This window comes from Aspergillus fumigatus, chromosome 1 (genome assembly GCF_000002655.1).
Source record: "Aspergillus fumigatus Af293 chromosome 1, whole genome shotgun sequence".
NCBI lineage: Eukaryota > Fungi > Ascomycota > Eurotiomycetes > Eurotiales > Aspergillaceae > Aspergillus > Aspergillus fumigatus.
The window spans coordinates 3255102-3274934 of NC_007194.1; the positions used below are offsets into that span (position 1 = coordinate 3255102).

Genomic DNA, 19833 nt, shown 5'->3' on the forward strand with positions numbered 1-19833 from the left:
ATGAGAATATCCGTGTCAATATTGGCATGGTCATGAAACTGCTAGATCCAACACTATTCAGTCTCAATTGGTGGAGGAGACAACATCATACTGATCCCTATCAAAACAAAGCTCATAGGAGCTCTCCCTGCAGCGTTGATTAGTTCTCTCACTCCTAATGGCTAGCAGATAATACCTCAAGAGCCTCAGGCTAACAGAGTGCCCGGTCAAGGTAGCAGCGACCGCTTCGAGCAGACATCGTAACAGTTTATCCAGCCGCTTCTATAGGAGTTCCAAAGTCGCTGGATTATCCTTCCACCTGCGCATACTACTATTGCCTTAGGCTAATTCCTCGTTCAAGGCCCTCCACAGTGATACACTTTCAAACCCATGATCAAGTCTAGGTGCATGTAAGGATCAGATACTATATGTATGTATGTATGTATATAGCATCCAGGGGCCCGATCTGATCCATGGTCTCAAGTCCTTCAGAATCGGGGTTCAGCGAATATCTCTATCTCATACTAGGATCGTTTAAAGCCAGTTACATGCTCCGCTTATCCCTTGAGGCATGTATGGTATGGGAGATGCCACAATACCAACATCGTCGCCAGGTGCCCTTCGTCGGAGTGATCTCTCTGTACTGTTAGTTTGTTGGCGAATGGCGCTTTTGCCTCCCTGCCGTCAAGTCAGGAACTGGCCAGACCTCGCCAAGCCAGACTTTACACTCTCGGTATTCTCTTCCTCTGGCCCCATACAGAAGAGATTCTGCTGAGTGGCATTAGGCCGTCCTGGGATACGCAGGCACCCCTTGAAATCTGCAGCTAATCTTGCTTGCATAGGGAGAGCATCAAAATTTTGCGTAGCCTTGCATGACATTCTTTTCTCGTGTGTCATAAGTGCCGTGGTATAGCATATGCCTTGGATCACATGACTTCGAAGCATGGAGTGGTGATATATCGGCAGGCAGATCCAGCTGTCTTAAGTTGGCTGGGCAACTCGGATGTTTTCTGAACAAGAACTATTGTGCAGAGAACAAACAACTGAGAAAGATCTCCATGGTATATAGCTATATGCAAATCATGGCATCATGCACAGTGGAGTGAAAGTGAACGAACACCATATGTACACCTAAACGATTGGCAGAAGGCAATCCAACAAGTCACCAGTAAAGCATCAGATTTCGTTTAACCGCAGCTTCTTTCCGATGAACCGACGTTTTGCAGGCTTATCGGCCCGCTCTCGGTCGACACTCAATCCTTTTAGAGCATGAAGCAGCATGCCCGAGTCAAAGAAGCCATCTATACGGTCATTGTCAGCAAATGTCTTGAAAAGAGATAGCTTCTTGAGAGAGACCTACATCCACCCATGCCATCATCCTCGATATCGCCACTGTCCGTAGTTGGCGTATCCGTGCCCCGTCGCACCAAACCAGAGTCGCCACGCACTAGCCGGCCCCGACGATGATCATTTTGGAACCGTTCGGCAACCATCTCCATCTCGCGTGCCCTGCTTGTGCGAGGGCTGACCGCCTTACTGTTGGTGGCTCGGAGCAGCTTCCGAATCTCGTACAAATACGACTCCAGTGTTTGCATCAACCGGGCGGTCTGCCGGTGCTTGGACGAGGCACAGATCGAGATAGAATCGTCTTTGATGATGTAACCGATACCAAATCCATCTGCGGATGTCGGTCCGAAACCGAAATGCCTCAGACTCGGGTTGCCGCAGTTGGATGTTGACAAGATCGTGTTGTTGATTTTGTCCCAGCCGGGGTCACTGAAGATGGCCGGAGTGGGCTGCAGTGTGCGGATACCGCGGTAGCTATAGCCGTTCGAGGAGAGGCCATCCTCAGACATGGAGGACGACGTTTTGGGAGAACCGATCGCCGATCCGTTCTCAACGGGGCTCGAGTATCCGTTGGATCCATTTTCAACGCTATTGCCCGCTGACGGACTGTCCTCGTCAAATGATCTTTGCCAAAGACAATACAGGGCGTACAAGTGGCGATCCTGACCCCGGCCCTTGGAGCATTCCTTGGTGATGGCGGTGTGCTTTTCAGTCGCCTTACGAAGAGCGTTGACCTTCTGCTCCGCAGGGTTGTCGCCCCAAAAGGTCTTCACAAAGTCAACACACTCATTGGTGACCGTTCGGATGGCTTCTGTCCGCCCATGCAAGAAGAATTTGGTCATTGCCGGCTCGTAGGTGTTTTCGACGCGACCATACAACCCATAATAAGCGGCTTGAAATGCCATCTGCACAAAGGCATCCGGAGAGAAGCCCATCGAAGTGATGAAATTTTTGCCATATCCTTCAAAGTCAAGAACAGCGAATTCATGCTGTTGAAGGAGATCGGCAAGATGAGACTCGGCAAACCGCAAGGCAATGCTCAACTCAGGAACCATGTCCCACTCGAGCTTTCGCGGTGTCGTGCTGACATTGCCAAAGCTCTTGGGGTCCCGCTTTGAAGGATCAGGGCTGGCAGTTGCCCAGAGCGACGGGGCTTGACCGTTGATGGTTTTAGCGAAACGAAGGATCGTATCTGTGTAAACGTCGCTAGCGAAGCGCAGAACCGTGTGGCCGTCGACACCAGTGTGTTCAAAGTTGATCCCAGCACTTCCGTTCTTGCACACAATAATCTGCAGTTTGTCGTACCACCGGTTGGTACAGGTACCAACCTGGACACCTCTGACGACCTCGCTCGTACCACAGAGCATGTTGGCGCAAAGCTGCGACGTATTTTCCGGTTCTGTGTCGTCCAGACAGAGGACAAACAATGCTGTGTCGACAATGTTTAGGCACTCCGAGTTGTTAGACCCCTCGTCCTTGGTTAGTATATCTCTCAGACCCGACCATACTTTCCGATTCTCGGTGCTGAGAACACCAAGGGCACCCTTTGCGGCCTCCTGTACTGGGGTCTGTTCGGCATCGCCAATTATCACCTGCAGATTGACGGCGATATCCTTCTCGCTCATGATCAAGTCGTTGTTATCGTCAAGAACATCAAACCAGTAGAACTGACCCCGGCACAAAACCACGATGTGCTTTGCGTGCGGGTCCTGGCTGATGATACACCCATTGTCCGTGGGTAGACGCGCAGTTCCGAATAGTCGAGAGTACTGGTACATGCATAGTGGTGTGCCTCGGACCGTGTCAGGTGGTAGTTCCTCCCTTCTGACAGCCCGGACAAAGGAGAGAGCAGATACGACAAGAGACGCGGCCCGAGTCACCTGATTGTTCCTGGCAGGCGTGGGGTCGTCTTCCAGCAAAAAGAACGGATTAAGATTCAAGACAACAGCTGTGACCAGGTCAGCTTAGCGATCGAGTGCTGTAAGAAGCATGGAGAAGTCCTTACGATTGTCATAGTTCAAGTAAGAGTCGTACCCTATGTGCTGTATGTTAGAGCAGTTGCATGCGACGTGTTTCAGAGAATACATACAGAACTGTTCAATGTAACTCGTTTTGGACGAGGCATAATTCTTCAACTTCTCCTGAAGAATAGGGCCGTCTGTTTTGAGGAACTCCTGAACAGCAGCCTTTGTTTCTTCCTGCTCTCGTGGGGTTTGCAAAGCTGATAGTGCTTCTAAGTATTTCTTGCATGTGCTCTCAAGGTCAGGAATAGGCAACTTTGGCAGTGAGTCCTGGTTGGCAAATGTCAAGCCCTTTTTCTCACGGGACTGAGCCGGGGCTGATCCGCCGTTCACTGATGTTGGGTTGGAGGCATTAACCCTAGCATCGACGCTTGGTTGAGACCGGGGGGCTTCCATGACGCCTCCCAGTGGCTTTGGAGCTGTGAAGTAACGGACTGCCATGGATGAGTAAGACATATTGTCAGCTGAGAACAAAAAATTACTCCTTCAAGGGTAAAAGCACTAAGCGTAGCGGCAGGCGAGGAAAGTCGGGATGGACAAAAGACGTAAGGCGCTGCGGTAGAAGTAGTGACAATCTTGCAAGCAATAAGATGGCATGGATAATTGCGTACTTGGACTGAGCTTTTCGGATGTTCAAAAGTTCACAAGATGAAAAAATTATGGAATGTAAGGCGAAAGGGCTAAACTGTTATATGTGTAGAAGAGTATAGAACAGTATCAGTGTATACGGCCCCTGCGGGGGATGGAAGGCCGGAGGTGTGGAGCATGTGCTGGTGTCTCGGGGACGAAAGGAAAAATAGCGTCAGGCAGCGGGAAAAGGGACGCTTACAGTAAATCAGATAGAGGGATAGCCTGCAGCGGTTGCATCAACCACAGTGGATCGCTTGCACCGGCGTCCGCGCCCGAGGCCTTTGATGGTAGTATACGTCGGGGGAACGGAATGCTTAACGGGAGGTAAGTGTACGGTGGCCAGGTAGCTTAGGCTGCCAAGAGACGCAGGTTCAGAAATCACATGAAACAGACACCGCACAAAGCAAGAGGGAAATATAAGATGAGTAAAAGGTCTCGTAGAATCGGTGTGAAAGCAATTGAATAATTGCAAAAATGGATTTGCTATCTGACGCCCCTCGATTCCTTAAGCTGACACAGTGGCGGGGTGTTGGAGGAATGTCCGTGTGACGTCTGCAGGATTAAGACATTGATCAGAGGACTGTAGATAGTACTGACCCGACTATAGCCCTGAATGAGCAACACGAGGCAAATCAATGAGTCAAGGTGATTTTCAAGATGCCGTGTAAGAGGTTATCCGAGATAGGCTCTCAAGAGATGTTGGTGAAGTTGCACTGCAGTGATACAGCAAGAATTGATACCAGCCGCTGGTGCTGACGAGGAGCAAGGACCAGGTAGCAAGTCTAGTCGATAATGTTAGCTCTCAGTAGTCAAGCGTTAGGCATGAGATAGTTGGACCGCTGCACGAAGGGCTAGTCTCGCACAAGATCCGATGACGTCTCGGGCGAAGGGAGCGGTCCATATTCCATCATTCCATGACCTGTGATCGCACTGCAAGTTTGGATGCGGGGAGCTCTCACTTAACTCTAATTGATAGGTCACGTGTTGCTTACTTCAGCGCCCTAGGTATCGACTAACTCAAGTATGACAGGTACCTTGAACTACTACCTATCTACGTCCCAATGACCTGCGGTTTATCGACGCTTACGAGCTTAGGGGCACGGGGAAGACGCAGATTGTTGCAGGGTCGGTTGTTGCTTGGTGTTGAGAAAACTCAATTCGCTTCCAGTTATATCGTACTCTAAGCAAAGCCCATTTCATAAGATGATACTCCAGCAAAACACCCCAAAAAAAGACAAGCTCAATGATCAAGTCGCTGGCACTGATATACCAGGAAAAAGAATATTCGAACGCGTAATATTCACATCGAAGAAAAGCAAAGTCACATTCATGTCTATCTCGCCACCTGGCTCGTGGCCGGGAATGTGGGGGCTTGCAGATCTCCCCGGCGAAGCAAGGAGGAGCCTTGGCACAAGACAAGTCGAAAGTGACCAGCAACACGAAGAAAAATAAAAAGAACGCAAGAAGGTTTATTCAAGAAGAGAGATTTGGTACGAATGGCTGACAACTTTCAGAAAGTTGTCCCGTTCTCGATTGCAATTTGTGATTGTAACTTTCCACACACGGGTAAATTGAACAGTATCCCATATATCAAACAACCACTGATGATCTTTAGTTCCCTGGAGATGGTCCCATTTGAAGCCTAAACACCCACGGGTCCGGGGGTCCAATTGACTTCTTCGTAAATGTTAATGGAGAAATTGAATGTCATGCAGGGTCCGGCAACTTCCTCATCACAATCGAGACCAGGAGATCCACGGAATTGGCAGCTTACGCCGAGTAGAAGGCGTGTCCAAGCGGAGCGAGGACGTTGTCAGCGTATTCACCCGCAAAGTTACCTATAGACAGGTCAGAACCGGCATACTTCAAGGGATAAAGATTGATCACACTTACCAGGAGGGTAGTAGTTGCAGACGGTGAAGGGCGATGGCTGACTCGAGTCCACGTTGCCGAGGGAATTGCAAACGACAGTAGCGCAGCCGACAGAGACAGAGCTCTTCCACACGATCTGCGAGAAATGGCCCCACTTCTCGAAATAAGTCATGTCAGGGTTGGCCTGGCCATACAGACCATCATAGTAGCCGAACTCATCGTTGTACATCAGATTGGTGATCATGACTCCGATCTCGTCAGCCGAAACACCGTATCCGATGTTCTGACCATAGCCACCACCGCCGATGTCACTGAAGTGGGTTAGCAAACAAGCGCAATCGTTCATTGGGGGTCTTTGTACTCACGTGTCATGCTGGTAGACACATCGTGAGGCAAGCTCATAGGCGCTGGACTCGAGGGTGGTGTTCCAGGTCATGGAGCTGGCCGAGTGGTTGCTACGGTGGATATTGTGGTTGTATAGGACGGCAGACTGGTAAGCATTCGAGCCAGCAGCGGTAGGAACACTAGCGGGGGCAGTGGTAGAGGTCGAAGTAGCAAGGGTAGTGGGTTGCGCAGCCTCAGGAGCCGATGAGGTCCAAGCAGATGTCCAAGCAGATGTCCAAGCCGATGTCCAAGCCGAAGCCCAAGCAGCAGCCCCAGGCAATTCCTCTACTACACCAACCGGAGCTGTATTGACAGCCTCAGTGGTCGGGATAGGGGAGGCGGATGAAGTTTCAGGCTCCACAGGAGCAGGGGCAGGGGCAGGGTCGACGGTGGTGACTGTCTGAGTGAGCTGGACCGCCTGGATGGGGGAGTAGGCCGGAGTTGAGGTTGGGGGAGGCTGATAAGGGAGGGTGATGGTCTCTGTGACGGTCACGATAGTCCAATCGGTAACGTAAGACCGTTTGTCGACAGGTTTGGCGAGAGCACCTGCAGCGCAGACGGCGCCGATCAACCACGAGTAACGCATGATTCCAGAGCTGGCTATTTTCTGAGTCCCTGAAAGTATGGAGCGATATTTCCAACAGATCAACTGTGTAACCAAATTACTTCTCCTGGAAGTAAATCGACGAGCGGATTTTGGAAAGACAAGGAGTGCTTGTCAGTAGGCAGATCGACTGCGGATTGATGTGAAAGACACTGAAAAGAGTGGCCGAGTATGTACGGTCTGGTAGATGGAGGTATAAACAAAGGAACGACAGCCGTGATGACACTTTTTCTAAAGGAGTGAAGAAAAAGAGCACGCCACAGGCGGAGATGAAGAAGAGTTGAGCTTGGAGGGTGAGGACCAAAAGAAGGCAGAGTGGGAGAGATGAGAGGGAAAGAAAGTGCCTGGTAATATATGACGCCTTGGTAGTCAAGCTGTAGTGGCCAGCAGCTCCAGCTAGCGATAATTTCGTTGATTTGCGGCGTGAAAGGGGAGAGAGTAGAAGCAAGAGTGAGGGAGGCTAGCGGGCCGGCTCTATCCTCATCAGTGGGGCCAAGAGATCTGGAATAATCAAAGACAAATTAAATTGGTGATTAGAGGCATTAAAGAGTCAACACTAAAATGTCCTGGAGCGGGGACTCCCAAGGATATAATAACTTCAGGGGTGGATGGTGGTGGTAACTTGATACAAGTGACCATCGCCGCCAGATCCAGAACTCGACTGATTGTTTGATGTTTGTGTCTCTTTCTTTTGTCTCTTTTTTTGTCCCTTTTCTTTCTCTTTTCTTTCATAACAGCGGAATTGCTGGGAATAAATGCCGCCTGACATATTTACCTACCATCGGCATACCAAGCAGCGTTTGGGCCCTGGTCTGTCCCTTGGTAATCTAGCATTCCGCGGCCTCGATGGAGTATGCGACAGCCACATCAGAAATTTCGTATCCATAGAGAGGACCTTGAACCATGGGTTTGTCATCTCATTTGTCTAAATATTCATTACTATTGTCTTCTTTGTCGTAGACTGGCTCGTCGTGCTCGAAAGGGTAGAATCAAGTAGACTATTCCGTAGATGGAGCATTAATTTCCTGACGGTTGAGAAATTCCCAGACCCCCTGACCGTCACTAAACCATTCTCAGACTGCACGAGCCGCCCGTTTCAGGCACCGAGAGCCCTGAACCAATGATCTCCTTGAGCATAACTTTTGCGCCTCTGATCTCCGTCCAAAGTTGAACTTTAATGATATTACTTTACGCTACCTACCTTTTTCTATTACATGCTACAACTGCGAGTGACCTTGAGTTATGCTGGTGACGACAACATCGGTAAGACGACTAATCAGAACTTCTGGGAAGACAGATCAGCTTGAGTATGATCGGTAAGAGGATGTAGCAGGTCTTGACGCAAAACAGGTGATCATCTTTACCAGTATCATTCTCTCCATAGCAAGCATACGCAATCTGAAATGGAATCAATTAACTCTTGTCATGTAATTTCCACTTAATCTCAGTCCCACCATGCCACTAATGGCTCAAAATTAAGCAGGATTCATTTTCCTGATTCCAGGCCAACCACTACGCATCGACACAATATATTCCATACAGAGGGCATCGGTACTTGCCAGGGGTTGACATCGACGTAGTCAATGATGATTAGCCGTCAAAACTTGGCACCCTGACCGTACCCCGTGGACAAAGCCACCAGCGCAAAGCTAGTGTTTCACCTTGTTGTCCCTCGGAAATTTGACCTATTTTCCATTACGATTCACTACTCTGTAGACTCCGCAGTAGTTCTGAGGCTATCAGGCTACATTGATCGACTATTCTGCAGTGGATACAGACTCCCCCGATGTTAAGTGATTAACATCGACAGAAGCAAAGTCCAGAACATTTTACCATGTTCTTTTTGGACTTTGCGGGGTCTGGATTGCTGGTGACCCGTGTGCACGTCGCATCGTCTGCCTAGGCCGGTAGCTTTACCTAGCCGAGACATGGCGGTAGCAGATGCAAGGCGAGCCACCAGGATCAGATCATTAGGATCCTTTGATTCGACACATCGACATCGACAGTACACAGATCTGATAAGCCCGCTGAGCTTTTTGAGTCCTCTGGCAGCTCCCTATTCCGCGCCTCATCGTCATTGCCAATGAAGTGAGATTGCAGGCGTGAGGTGACGTCCCATGTGTTATTTGTTATTTTATTACCGAGCATTTAATAGAATTCGAGATTGAGGGACGGACGAGATATATTAATCATTCGAAATTTTAAAGGTTTACATATGCTTGAAGGTGTCTTCGAAATCTCTCACAGAGAACGAAATATATATCTGAGTTTGCAAGGTTCAAGCCCGATGCCAGGCTGTATTATATTCCAAGAAAGGCTTAGATAAACAATGATAATGGCCCGTAGTTAAATGTAGAGCAAAGATCATGACAGGGCTACACCAATTATCATTCTTCGAGGCGTTCATCTACCACAGTAGTCTCCAGGTTTACTTGCAATGGAAGCGACTTACTCTTTTCAAGGACCCAGCAGGTAGAAGGACTTGCACTCACGATGATCTCACACCCACAAACTCGCTGTTAGCTCAACACACGTGCACCTGAAACAAGATCCCGCCATCCCAGTCCGCAGCGTTTGAGATGCGATCCGATTGTGATTTCGTCGGGCCCGCTAACTATCTTGCAGGGTCGTCGTACGATGCCCTTCACCCTGTGGCTGGACCGCGACAAAAGCCTTTCGTTTCAGAATGAGTGCTTGCTGAGCAGCCAATATGTTACATGTCTTAGCTGGAACTGTCGATCCTTATTTGTCCGGCCAGATTCAATCGGTCAAACACGGTCTTCATATCTTGTTGTAGGTGAGAGGATATTCTGGCAGAATAGTACTCGGCGAATAAAGCTAAGATTTTTCAGATTTCGATGTGGCTGTATCTTCTCGCAAGCCACGGAGTTTGGCCCGCATAGAGTACACTTATCCCTATTCAAAGACCAAAAAGAACCAGGAAAACCCTGAAAACACCAAGCTGACCAAGCAAAGCAAAATCGAAACTTAACTCTATCAGCACTTTTAGACGTCAACCATCGTGCATCTGCCGCTCTCGCAGACCATCAAATAATTCTTCACCGTCCCCGATGGCTTGAGCTCTTTGAGAAGCGGGTTCCGAGTCCTGAGCCAGAAAGATTGGTTGCCAACAAAGTCACCAAGATGGGATGGCCTGATGTCGACTAGTGATGTTACCGTAGCCGAAGTGACCATCGTCGACCCAGCCTCGCTCCGGATCTTTTTGATAATCATATCCCGTACAGACACAGGCTCCTCTGGCTTATTAATGAGTCTATCAGTCCCTTCTAAAGTAACGCTCTGAGGAAGATTTGCAGTGCAGAAGACCCCCGTTACGCTCCGCGTTGTCGTCTGGAGTCCGACAATGACATCAAGGAGACCGACGAACAGGAAAGGATGCTGCAGGATCTCTACGGAGAAGGAGAGGCATGTCTGGCGGGCCAGTGTACGGTACTCTTCTTCCTCTAACAGTGCCGAGAGACGAAGCAGATTACGAGCGATGACTCCATTGATGGATGGTGTAGCTGACTCGGTTCCAGTTTTCAGACGAAGAAGTGGACCCGGCATGCCCGGTGTCATGGTGGAAGGTGTGCTGTAGTAGCCCGCCGGCGTCGAGCCTACGTAGGCAAGGAAGTTATCATTGAGATATTCTGCTTGCGTTAGTATAGTTCGACCAAATGAGCCGCGATCATGGAACATACTCTGCAGCTGCTCCGCAAATTGTAGGTAACTGTCGTCGTAAGTAGCTTCGTACATATCCAACAGACCGTGGATGAGATAAGCGTAGTCGTCTGCAAAGCCAGGTGTTTCTCCCCTGCTACCGTCGCGATAGATACGCCAGAGCTGACCCGTCGCCTTCTCAAACAAGTTCTCCTTGATGAAGTTGATTGCTCGTGCTGCTGCCTCGCGACACTGCACAGCCTTTGAGCTTTCGATTTCCTCGAACAAGGCACTGCATTTAGCGAGCGCGCCGATTGCAAGCCCATTCCAAGCCACAATAACCTTGTCATCCAAATCAGGACGTACCCGCGTCTTCTCACGGTATTCACGTAGTTTCTGTTTAGCCGACTTGATGATCTTCACGACCTCCTCCTCGCTCAACCCAAATTCTCTTGCCAGCTTGCTCGGAGTGACCTTGATGGAAAGCACGTTTTGATTCATGAATTCATCGTGTGGATCGTGTTCGGGGGCAATATTACCATCTGGTAGCACTCCCCAGTGTCGAGCACAGACACCAGCATCTCGCTGGCCGAGAACTTGTGTGAGTTCCTTCAAAGTCCATACATAAAAGGCACCTTCACGTTTTTCCGTGTCATTAGGCGTTGGCAGACTGTCTGCGTCCTCGGATGAGTGAAAAGCACCCACAGGCGACTGAATTGGGGCGGTGGTGAGATATGTGGCAAGGTCATATACAGCACCCAAGAGTTCAGGGTTATGCGTGATTTTGAACGCGTCGACGTATACATCCAGAAGCTGAGCCTGGTCGTAAAGCATCTTTTCAAAATGGGGTAGACTCCAATCCGCGGTCACGCTGTATCGCGCGAAACCATGGCCAATGTGATCCCTGATTCCTCCGCGCGCCATACTGATGAGCGTGCTCACTGCCATGGCAGCTGCCCTGTCACACTCCTCTTGTCCTACAATGTCCGACACAGCACTTGGGTATGTCTTTAGGCGCAGGAGGAAGCTTAAATTGGCAGGCGTGGGAAACTTGGGCGCCCGGGAAAAGCCTCCGTTTACGGTATCATATCGCGAAGCGAAATGCTGATATGCCTCCTCCAGAAGCTCAATGTCCAGATCCTCACCCGCCTGCCGATCGCCTTGTTGGGAATGTGTTCCTTCCTCGGCAAACTCCCTCAGTTGTCGCGTGATCTCTTTCGCACTATCGAGGCATCGTTGCTGCTGAGTCTTCCAAACATCTCGGAGTTTCTCCAGGATATCCACGAATCCAACTGTGTCCTGTCTGGAGAGGGTTGATGAGTTCGGGCCAGGCCAATACGTGCCACCGAACACAGGCTCAAGGTTTGGTGTCAAAAATACACTCAATGGCCAGCCGCCAGAGCCGGTGGTGGCTTGAACGTAATTCATATAAACGTCGTCGATATCAGGTCTCTCTTCTCTGTCGACTTTGATAGGGATAAACGATTCGTTCAGCAATGAGGCTACTTCTTGCGACATGAAAGATTCCTTTTCCATGACATGGCACCCTGGATCACATTATTTCTTAACATTACCACCGCCACAATGTGCATGTAGGGGAAACGAACAGTGACACGCTGAATAACCGATGCTCAGAAAGATGAGTCGGTTATACCGTCTGGCTAATTCGATGGCCTCTGCGTCCCATAATTGCCAGGCGACCGGATTGTTCATGTGAGCTCTGACCTGATGAAGAGATTAGAATCGGCAACTTGAATTGTCTGCAGTATGTGCGTCTCACATAAGGCGACCTGCTATCCCGCAGCCTATTGACAAGCTTCGGTTCATGGTCTGCGCTGCCCAGGTGTGTCTGAGAATGCATGGCTGCTGTTGTTGCCATCTTGCATAATCGGGAAGTGATTATGTAGCGAGCTGTCGTCAACAAGTTGGATAATTGTCGTAAAAGAATACGAAGGGAGGGGCTGCCCACTGATAAGATACGGCAACAATTCGGCTGAAACCACGGGGAAGACGTCTAGTCGGACTAGGGAGAACTAAAAGCGACGAAGGATCCGTTGGACTGCAGATACTACACGAGTATAGCGACAAGAAAGTACCTCTAGTGAACAAGAGTTGGGCTCTGAGGGGAGGAGAGTATGTGCTACTGGCGTTAGTCTGTCTCGCATCCGGGAGATCATCGCCGGAGTGCGTCATTTATGCATCAAGCCAGCACGTGACACACAACGCTTGATGTCCATCGATGGAGTTGATCACTGTCGCTAGCAAGTAGATGGGAAATGATGAGTAGATAGCTGGCATTATATACTGTAACATGTGTCTGTTAATGTCACTCCAGGTATATGACAATGGTATCTAGTATAATCCTGTCCCCCAAACACTATTAATCCTCATTCATCAACTCCGCCAATTCCCGCTCTTCTTCCTCGGTTAGCATCGATTCGGGGTTTTGCTCAGATTGCTCCTCCTCTTCAGCCTTGACTCTCTTGGCTTTTTCCACTGCCGTTCGTAGGTCGTCAGGTCTCAAAGACCATTGGCGAATAGTAGCATCAATGCTGACGCTGACGATGGTAGACCCTATGAGAACGAGCCTCGTAACCTCTTCGAAGTGTCCGGAAAATGTATGATAAAGTTGGCCGGTCTGTGAATTTTAAAGGTTAGTGATAGAGGACAGGTCGCTCTTTCATAGACATTGACTGACCGAGCGATGCCATACTCGAACTTCCTCGTCCCGGCATGCGGTAATGACCCAACCACCCTGCTCGTAAACTACAACATCTCGAACAAAATCCGGATGAGGCAGCGTCAGGTTCGCTTTCCAACCATCCTCCCTCACGAGACATTTGGCTGTCTTATCGGCCGAAGCTGTCCATAGATCTCCGTCGCTGTCGAAGAACAACTTGTATACGCTTGTGTCATGCGCCAAAAGAGGATCCATGGCGGTGAGATCTTGACTGCCGCAGGTGATGTCAAACCAACGAATTTCTCGATCGCTGCCAGCACTAAATAGAACAAGTGACTTGCTCTCCAAGTCGAGGGAAGTCGGATCCATAATCAAGTCCTGGACACCCTTGGCATGGCCTTTGAGCGTATAAAGACGCTTCCCGCTGGCGATGTCGAAAACTAGAATTTGCGCATCGGCGCCTCCTGAAACCAGAAGATCTTGCCCACGCAGGCTTGAGCTGATGACCGATCTCACGAAGTCGGTGTGGCCTTCATATCTGTGTTGCGGCTGTCCTGAGGCCACATCCCAGCTCCAAATGGTCTTATCCCAGCAACCGGCAAACAACAGCCTGCCATCGGGACTGAAGCAGACGCTTGTAACTGGGGCAGTCGGGCCTTTGAAAACGGCAGCAGTTTCACCTGTCTGCAAAAATGGTAAAAGAAATGAAATATTGATTTAGTTACGAGTACCAGTGTGGCATCCAGCGAAGAGGATACCGTGCACCTACTTCTAATATGATCTTCCGGACAGTTCCAGTACTCAGCGCAACAAACACAGCACCTTGGTTCACAGGATCTGCTGCAATGGCCAATATCTTACTCTGCAACTTGATGGGGCTCCCATGTGTGTTCCGAGATTTAGCGTCTTTTCGCTTCTGCTCTTCCAAGGCAGCCCTGCAAAATTAGGAGGCACAATTAGTGAGAGGGAGCAACACATAGCAACCCGGTAGTAAATATCACGAACGAGGTTTGAAAGAAGTCGTCCCGATGCGTCGAACGGGACATGATGAATATAAATGGTAGCCAGATATCTAAAAATTATAGAGTATTTTCTTGTTCAGTGTAGCCGGAGGTACCATTGGCGGTGGGACTGCAGAAAAGGAAAAGAGCAAAAGAGACGAAGGACCTGCTCACTAAGCTCCTGTGGTTCGCCGTAGTTCAGAGCTTTCCCACCACAAAAACACGGTAGCCAGTCTCAACCCTTTTCCCTTTCTCCTCTCTTTTCTCTCGCTTCGCTCGCTTACTTTCCGTCTCTTTCTCACAGCTATAAATTCTGATCGAATTTCTTTTCTTTCGCCCTTCTCCTCTTCCCTCTCTTCCCTCCGTCCCCTTTTCTGGCGCGGTTGTCCGCGCAAACCCTGTCCAGCATGGATATGAACCATCTCATAGGGTCAGTCTTTAATGCCTACACTGGTCTGAACCGGGGTTTGTGCGGCCTGTAGACTGGAGTTAACACCTAACAGTCAGCGTTTTAACCTGATCTCCAAGAGTGACATTCGGTATGATGACCCTCCACTTGAACCGTCTTGCTTGCCCGGCCATTGACTAACTTGCTTATCCCTAGTTATGTTGGTACTTTACATGAGATCAACCCTGAGGCCTCGACGATAGCCCTTGAGAATGTCGTCTCTTTCGGAACAGAAGGCAGACGAGGAAATCCGGCTGAGGAGATCCCTCCGTCTGCCAGTGTCTATGAATACATTGTCTTCCGTGGGAGTGATGTAAAGGACATTAGCGTAGCTGAGGAGAAGAAGGAGAATGCACAGCCTGAACCTCCTCGGGTGCCAGACGATCCCGCCATCCTAGGAGTAAGTTCAACCGGACCTCTGAATTCTTTCCCCCTTCCCTTCATTTCATGGGAACCCATGCTTGCAAGTCGCTCGAACTTGACACGGTCGGGTTGGTTGATCAGGTGATGAAATATTTCGGATGTAAACTCACAGACCTGTTCTGAATGCGCAAAACCGTGTAGAGATTTCCGTTGCCTTCCTTCTGATGATCAACGAAACCCATGCAATGCGTTTTTTTTCTTTGTTACAGACATGACTGTGGCAACTTGGACAATTTGCTGACTTCAATGAAACAGAGCATGTCTCGCCCAGGACCCGCCCCTCAAGGACCTTCTCAATCTCAACCACCACAACAGTCTCAGGCTCCTCGCCCCAACCCCCCTGGATATCCTCAGCAGCCACAATTCCCAGGCTTCTACCCACCTTATGGACAACGCTTTGGCGCTCCTGGCTTCCCACCTGGACCTGGATTCCCGAACATGCCGTATGGTGCTCCACCGGGATGGTACCCTCCTCCTGGTCAGGGATTTCCTCCAGGACCAGGACAATTTCCTCCTCAAATGCCTATTACTGCCCCTGGACCCCAAAGTCCTCCCCAGAATCGAGCTGGAGCCCCGGGCGCGGGTCCTGTAAATGTACCCAAGGCCACGTCAGAGCTCCCGGTGGGTGACCGGCAGACGAGTAAGCCCGCTAGCCGGAATGCCACACCTGCCCCTGCTCCATCTGCACAGAATCCTCCACCACTCCCTGTCGAGTCTAAGCCTTCCGTAACAGAAGCCGTAAAGGCCTCTACTTCCCAAAGTGCGCAAGCAGCTGCTCTTGGAGCTGGCCCGGGAACACCGTCCAAGGTACCTCCGACTGGACCTAAGGGCAGTCGTGCTCAGTCAGCGATTCCTGTTACCAACCTACCTAAGCCGCCTATTCCGGCAGTAGCCAATCCTCCTCTTGCTAGTGTTCCTGGAAATAATGTGTCACAAGGACCTGCGTTGTCCGCTATCACGGAGGCTACTCGTGCTGCAACTGCTGCGGTGGCTGCCGCCATGGCCAAGCTGCCACAGCCTAATGCTCAGAAACAGTCGGTGCAGGATGCAGCTGTTGACGCCGTGACTAAGCAGATGGGTGAATTGAAGACGCACGAAGGCGGCCGTCCTCCACGCGGTGGACATCGTGGTGGACGTAGTGGTCATCGCGGCCATCACCAGGGACCAGCCAAGAAGGTTGAAGTTCCCGACACTGACTATGACTTTGAAAGTGCCAATGCCAAGTTCAACAAGCAAGATCTGGTCAAGGAAGCTATTGCCACCGGCTCTCCTGTGACCGAGGCCGGAGCACACGTCGAGAATGGTGAGGTCGAAGCTGTTGATACCGCTCATCATGCGCCGTCCACCACTGCTTCTGCTTACAACAAGTCCGCCTCATTCTTCGACAACATCTCCAGCGAGGCTCGCGACCGCGAGGAACGCTCCGGAGGTCGACCTGGTGGTCGTGAGTGGCGTGGCGAAGAAGAGAAACGGAACATCGAGACCTTCGGCCAGGGTAGCGTTGATGGCTATCGCGGTCATTACAGAGGCCGTGGCAGAGGCAGAGGCTACGGTGGCCGGGGCCGTGGTGGGTATGGTCGCGGCTACAACACTCGAGGCCGTGGTAACTATCGGGGGCGCAGCAACTCGCAGTCTACCGGGGTGCCTGCACCGGTCTAACCACCGTCTCATTCTTTTGAGATTCCTTGATGCTGTTCGATTAGCGATTTTACTCACCGACTTATGTTGTTTTTGATGAATCTCGGCGTCTGGATGGTCGCATCCTACGAAATACTCGATATCAATCAAGCTCTAATGTTGCGATTGGAATTAGTACGAATCACGGCGGGCTTGGTGAGCGTGTTGTGTTTTGATTTGGTTTTCCGTTTACGGCGTTTTTATCTATTTTACCACTTGCATGGTCTTGGTGACCGCACAAACGGTGATGACGAACAGTTTATTTCCCCTTTACATGTCAGGACAAGTAGTCTGCTCTTCGTCCTGGATCTGGCTGATGTGTTGATGCCCTGCCTGTTGAAGGCTTTTGTCTCATGTGGCTGTTGACTGCCAGGCACACACCCGAATTATGTACCATATTTGAGAAGATATCATTCTGAATGAAAATCACAAAAAAAGGGCCGTCGAGCCTACCCCAATATACCTGGTCTACGGCTTGTAATATCCATTTTGCTCACTCAGATAGATCGATAATGACTGAGGGGTTGGCGGAAGATCCTGGACTTATCCTCGGCTCAAGAACATGCGGAGAATGGCCCACATTCAATGGGGAAGTCTAACTCTTCTCACCTTGCTGCAGTTGTTGATTCGTTCTTTCAATAACGCAAATACGGTCGATACTGAAGTGCGTAGTATGAACGGATGATCGTCTCTTAACCTCCGCATTTCAGGGTCAATTCCCACGCTCTGTCCTGTTCACCTCGGCCAAAGAAGCTTTCTGCTCTCTCATTCTGGACGCCTGGACACTTGGATAGGCCAAAATATTGCACTGCTCCCCCCGCACTAGAATTGATGGTCGATATATGGGTTCCCCCATCCATCGTATCGTCGCTTCCACCATCCCACGGCTACAGCTAAAAGACCCACGTCTCGAATCGAACAAGACAGTCGAAAGAGCCATTATCCACCTTTCCGTTTGCAAAACCATTAAATACCGAGGATTATCTCGGTTCCAGTTCTCTTCTTGTCCACAACTGCGTCAATGAACTAACACCCCCACCGACACTGTACCATAAAGGATCGCTCGTCTCGCGTATTATATAAACAAGGGACTCCTTGTTCACCATGGTCGCCTCGGATCGACTCAAGAAAGTTGCCGATTCTTTGTCCTCAAATCCCATCAGTGCTTCGGTGTTGCCTGATACAATGTCTTCTCGAGTGCAAGTGCCTGACCGGCTCCCCTGGGATCCTTCTTGCACGCGGTTTCCGTCTCGCAAGGAGTTGCCCACGCTCACCGGCGCTCCCGAAGGCGCAGCTTGGGTGTGGGGTGAAGATGACTCGGTGAGTTTGGTTTGGTTTTTTTTTTTCTTTTTTTTTTTTTTTCTTTTTCGGAGGAGTTGTAGTCAGATGCTGATGCGATGTGCATAGCTTGGGAGATTGAATCTCCTTACTCCGGAGCGGGTGAAGGCTGCCGCGGCGGAGATTCAGACGGGGGAAATGGTTCGGCTTGAGTGAGAGACACCGTTTCCCCGGATGATTGAGAGAAAATGACTGATGGGGGATAGTCTTCCGTTGAATGTTCCCGAGACGCCGGCTTTCGGACGGGAAGCTTTCCAGCATAAAATCAAGTTACTGGTCGAGGGCGTGGCGTATGATGATACGTATACTTTGAACACACAGAGCGGTACGCAATGGGATGGGTTCAGACATGTAAGGCTGCAAGCAGGTCCTCTGCTGTTGTCCGAGGTGTCGTGTTAACTTAACAGATCGCAGTTCTCACATATCGATTCTCAAACCTTCTACAATGGCGTACGTGTCTCCTGCGCCACCTTCCCTCCGTCAGTCACACCCTAACGAGACGCAGACCAAACCCTCAGACATTGTGGGTGAGAACGCGAACCTCCGCTGCAGCATCCACCACTGGGCTGTTCACGGTATTGCGGGCCGTGGCATTTTGCTCGACTATCGCCATTATGCGAAAATCCACAACATCGACTATGATCCCTATACGGCGCACCCCATTTCCTTTGACGACCTCAAAGCCTGCGCCACGTACCAGGGCATCGATCTCCGTCCGGAGTCTCAAGGCGGCGACATCAAAGTCGGAGACATCCTCATGGTTCGCTCCGGGTTTGTAGAGCGGTATGACCAACTGACTCCAGCGGAGCGCAAGGCGGCTGCCGAGCGCGCACACGATGATATCCAATGGGCGGGATTGAAGCAAGAAGAGGCTGTGAAGGACTGGCTTCACGACTGCTACTTTGCCGCGGTTGCCGGAGATTCGCCCACGTTCGAGTGCTGGCCGCCAGTTGACGGCAACTACATGCATCAGAGCATTCTGGCGTTGTGGGGGATGCCACTGGGCGAAATGTGGGATTTGGAGAAGTTGGCAATTAAATGTCGGGAACGGAAGAAGTGGACATTCTTCATGACGAGCGCTCCGGCTAATGTTGCTGGTATGTGTTGCCTTCGACCGATACGGTGTTGAATGATCACTAACTGTGATTTAGGTGGTGTTGGATCCCATGCAAACGCGACGGCTATTCTGTAGAGCTATGCTGTATGTTGGACTATCCTTGTATCAGCGACTTGATTAGCGATATCTCATGGTTGAATACCACTCCTTCCACTGCAAGAGGCATTTTCCCAGGTGCGATTCTAGACAAAAGGCCGACAAGATGTGCAATGCCAATGTAGAGACCAAGCTTGACTTGGAATCAAGCGCTTCTTGCCTTGCAGCGCAGCCTATAAGGAATACCCTCCCTTCTACAATACTCTAACGTCGGTCTAGATTGACGAAATGTGTACAACTGGATCCATCTTCCGAAGCCAGCTTCATCTAGTACCGGAAAGGAGCATAACAACCAGAGCAATCAAAACTCAAACAAAACAAAACACATCATCAATCCATATCAGAATATCAATAATGCAGCACCGATGATATCAGTCCCAGACATCTCATTGATCACACGCCCACGGAGCGGATGCGGGGGGCGAGTCGCGGGGCGGATACAAAAGAAAGGATGCGGATCGAGCCACGGTTCAGAAAAATAGAGCTTATCCTCCATATAGGAACCTCTCATCAGTCCGAATCGAAACGCGGATAGAAACGGTGTATCTGATTCTCT

General features: G+C 50.2%; 7 protein-coding genes and 1 non-coding gene across 8 annotated transcripts; 4 read left to right on the forward strand and 4 right to left on the reverse strand.

The window, feature by feature from the left end:
• Positions 1 to 427: 427 nt before the first annotated feature.
• AFUA_1G12340 (choline/carnitine O-acyltransferase) lies at positions 428 to 4901 on the reverse strand. The gene is made up of 5 exons (XM_747510.2): positions 4575 to 4901; positions 3416 to 4529; positions 3332 to 3361; positions 1340 to 3274; positions 428 to 1280 (listed from the first exon to the last, which is right to left on the reverse strand). Exons 2-5 carry the CDS (start codon positions 3801 to 3803, stop codon positions 1156 to 1158), a joined length of 2478 nt encoding a protein of 825 aa, XP_752603.1. The 5' UTR covers positions 3804 to 4529; positions 4575 to 4901; the 3' UTR covers positions 428 to 1155.
• A 153-nt stretch (positions 4902 to 5054) lies between these two features.
• On the reverse strand, positions 5055 to 6819 carry AFUA_1G12350 (CAP domain-containing protein; the record flags this gene model as incomplete). The annotated part of the gene is made up of 3 exons (XM_747511.2): positions 5055 to 5815; positions 5871 to 6160; positions 6215 to 6819. 3 exons carry the CDS (start codon positions 6817 to 6819, stop codon positions 5748 to 5750), a joined length of 963 nt encoding a protein of 320 aa, XP_752604.1. The 3' UTR covers positions 5055 to 5747.
• A 773-nt stretch (positions 6820 to 7592) lies between these two features.
• On the forward strand, positions 7593 to 7766 carry AFUA_1G12360 (uncharacterized protein; the record flags this gene model as incomplete). The annotated part of the gene is made up of 1 exon (XM_747512.1): positions 7593 to 7766. One exon carries the CDS (start codon positions 7593 to 7595, stop codon positions 7764 to 7766), a length of 174 nt encoding a protein of 57 aa, XP_752605.1.
• Positions 7767 to 9380: 1614 nt separating this feature from the next.
• Positions 9381 to 12639, reverse strand: AFUA_1G12370 (thioredoxin domain-containing protein). Its single transcript, XM_077803929.1, has 5 exons — positions 12467 to 12639; positions 12278 to 12408; positions 12105 to 12222; positions 10539 to 12044; positions 9381 to 10487 (listed from the first exon to the last, which is right to left on the reverse strand). Exons 2-5 carry the CDS (start codon positions 12374 to 12376, stop codon positions 9844 to 9846), a joined length of 2367 nt encoding a protein of 788 aa, XP_077660098.1. The 5' UTR covers positions 12377 to 12408; positions 12467 to 12639; the 3' UTR covers positions 9381 to 9843.
• Positions 12640 to 12756: 117 nt separating this feature from the next.
• On the reverse strand, positions 12757 to 14301 carry AFUA_1G12380 (WD40 repeat domain-containing protein). The gene is made up of 4 exons (XM_747514.2): positions 14183 to 14301; positions 13947 to 14112; positions 13196 to 13861; positions 12757 to 13135 (listed from the first exon to the last, which is right to left on the reverse strand). The coding sequence occupies exons 1-4, from the start codon at positions 14221 to 14223 to the stop codon at positions 12878 to 12880; spliced, it is 1131 nt and encodes a 376-aa protein (XP_752607.1). The 5' UTR covers positions 14224 to 14301; the 3' UTR covers positions 12757 to 12877.
• Positions 14302 to 14374: 73 nt separating this feature from the next.
• AFUA_1G12390 (uncharacterized protein) lies at positions 14375 to 17236 on the forward strand. Its single transcript, XM_077803930.1, has 4 exons — positions 14375 to 14608; positions 14682 to 14717; positions 14783 to 15026; positions 15305 to 17236. Exons 1-4 carry the CDS (start codon positions 14586 to 14588, stop codon positions 16706 to 16708), a joined length of 1707 nt encoding a protein of 568 aa, XP_077660099.1. The 5' UTR covers positions 14375 to 14585; the 3' UTR covers positions 16709 to 17236.
• AFUA_1G12395 lies at positions 15122 to 15221 on the forward strand. The gene has a single exon (XR_013344476.1). It is a non-coding gene; the product is annotated as an uncharacterized ncRNA (small nucleolar RNA).
• A 45-nt stretch (positions 17237 to 17281) lies between the features above and the next one.
• On the forward strand, positions 17282 to 19342 carry AFUA_1G12400 (uncharacterized protein). Its single transcript, XM_747516.2, has 7 exons — positions 17282 to 18046; positions 18134 to 18216; positions 18271 to 18415; positions 18479 to 18520; positions 18549 to 18777; positions 18808 to 19161; positions 19216 to 19342. Exons 1-7 carry the CDS (start codon positions 17831 to 17833, stop codon positions 19254 to 19256), a joined length of 1110 nt encoding a protein of 369 aa, XP_752609.1. The 5' UTR covers positions 17282 to 17830; the 3' UTR covers positions 19257 to 19342.
• The last annotated feature ends 491 nt before the right edge of the window (positions 19343 to 19833 follow it).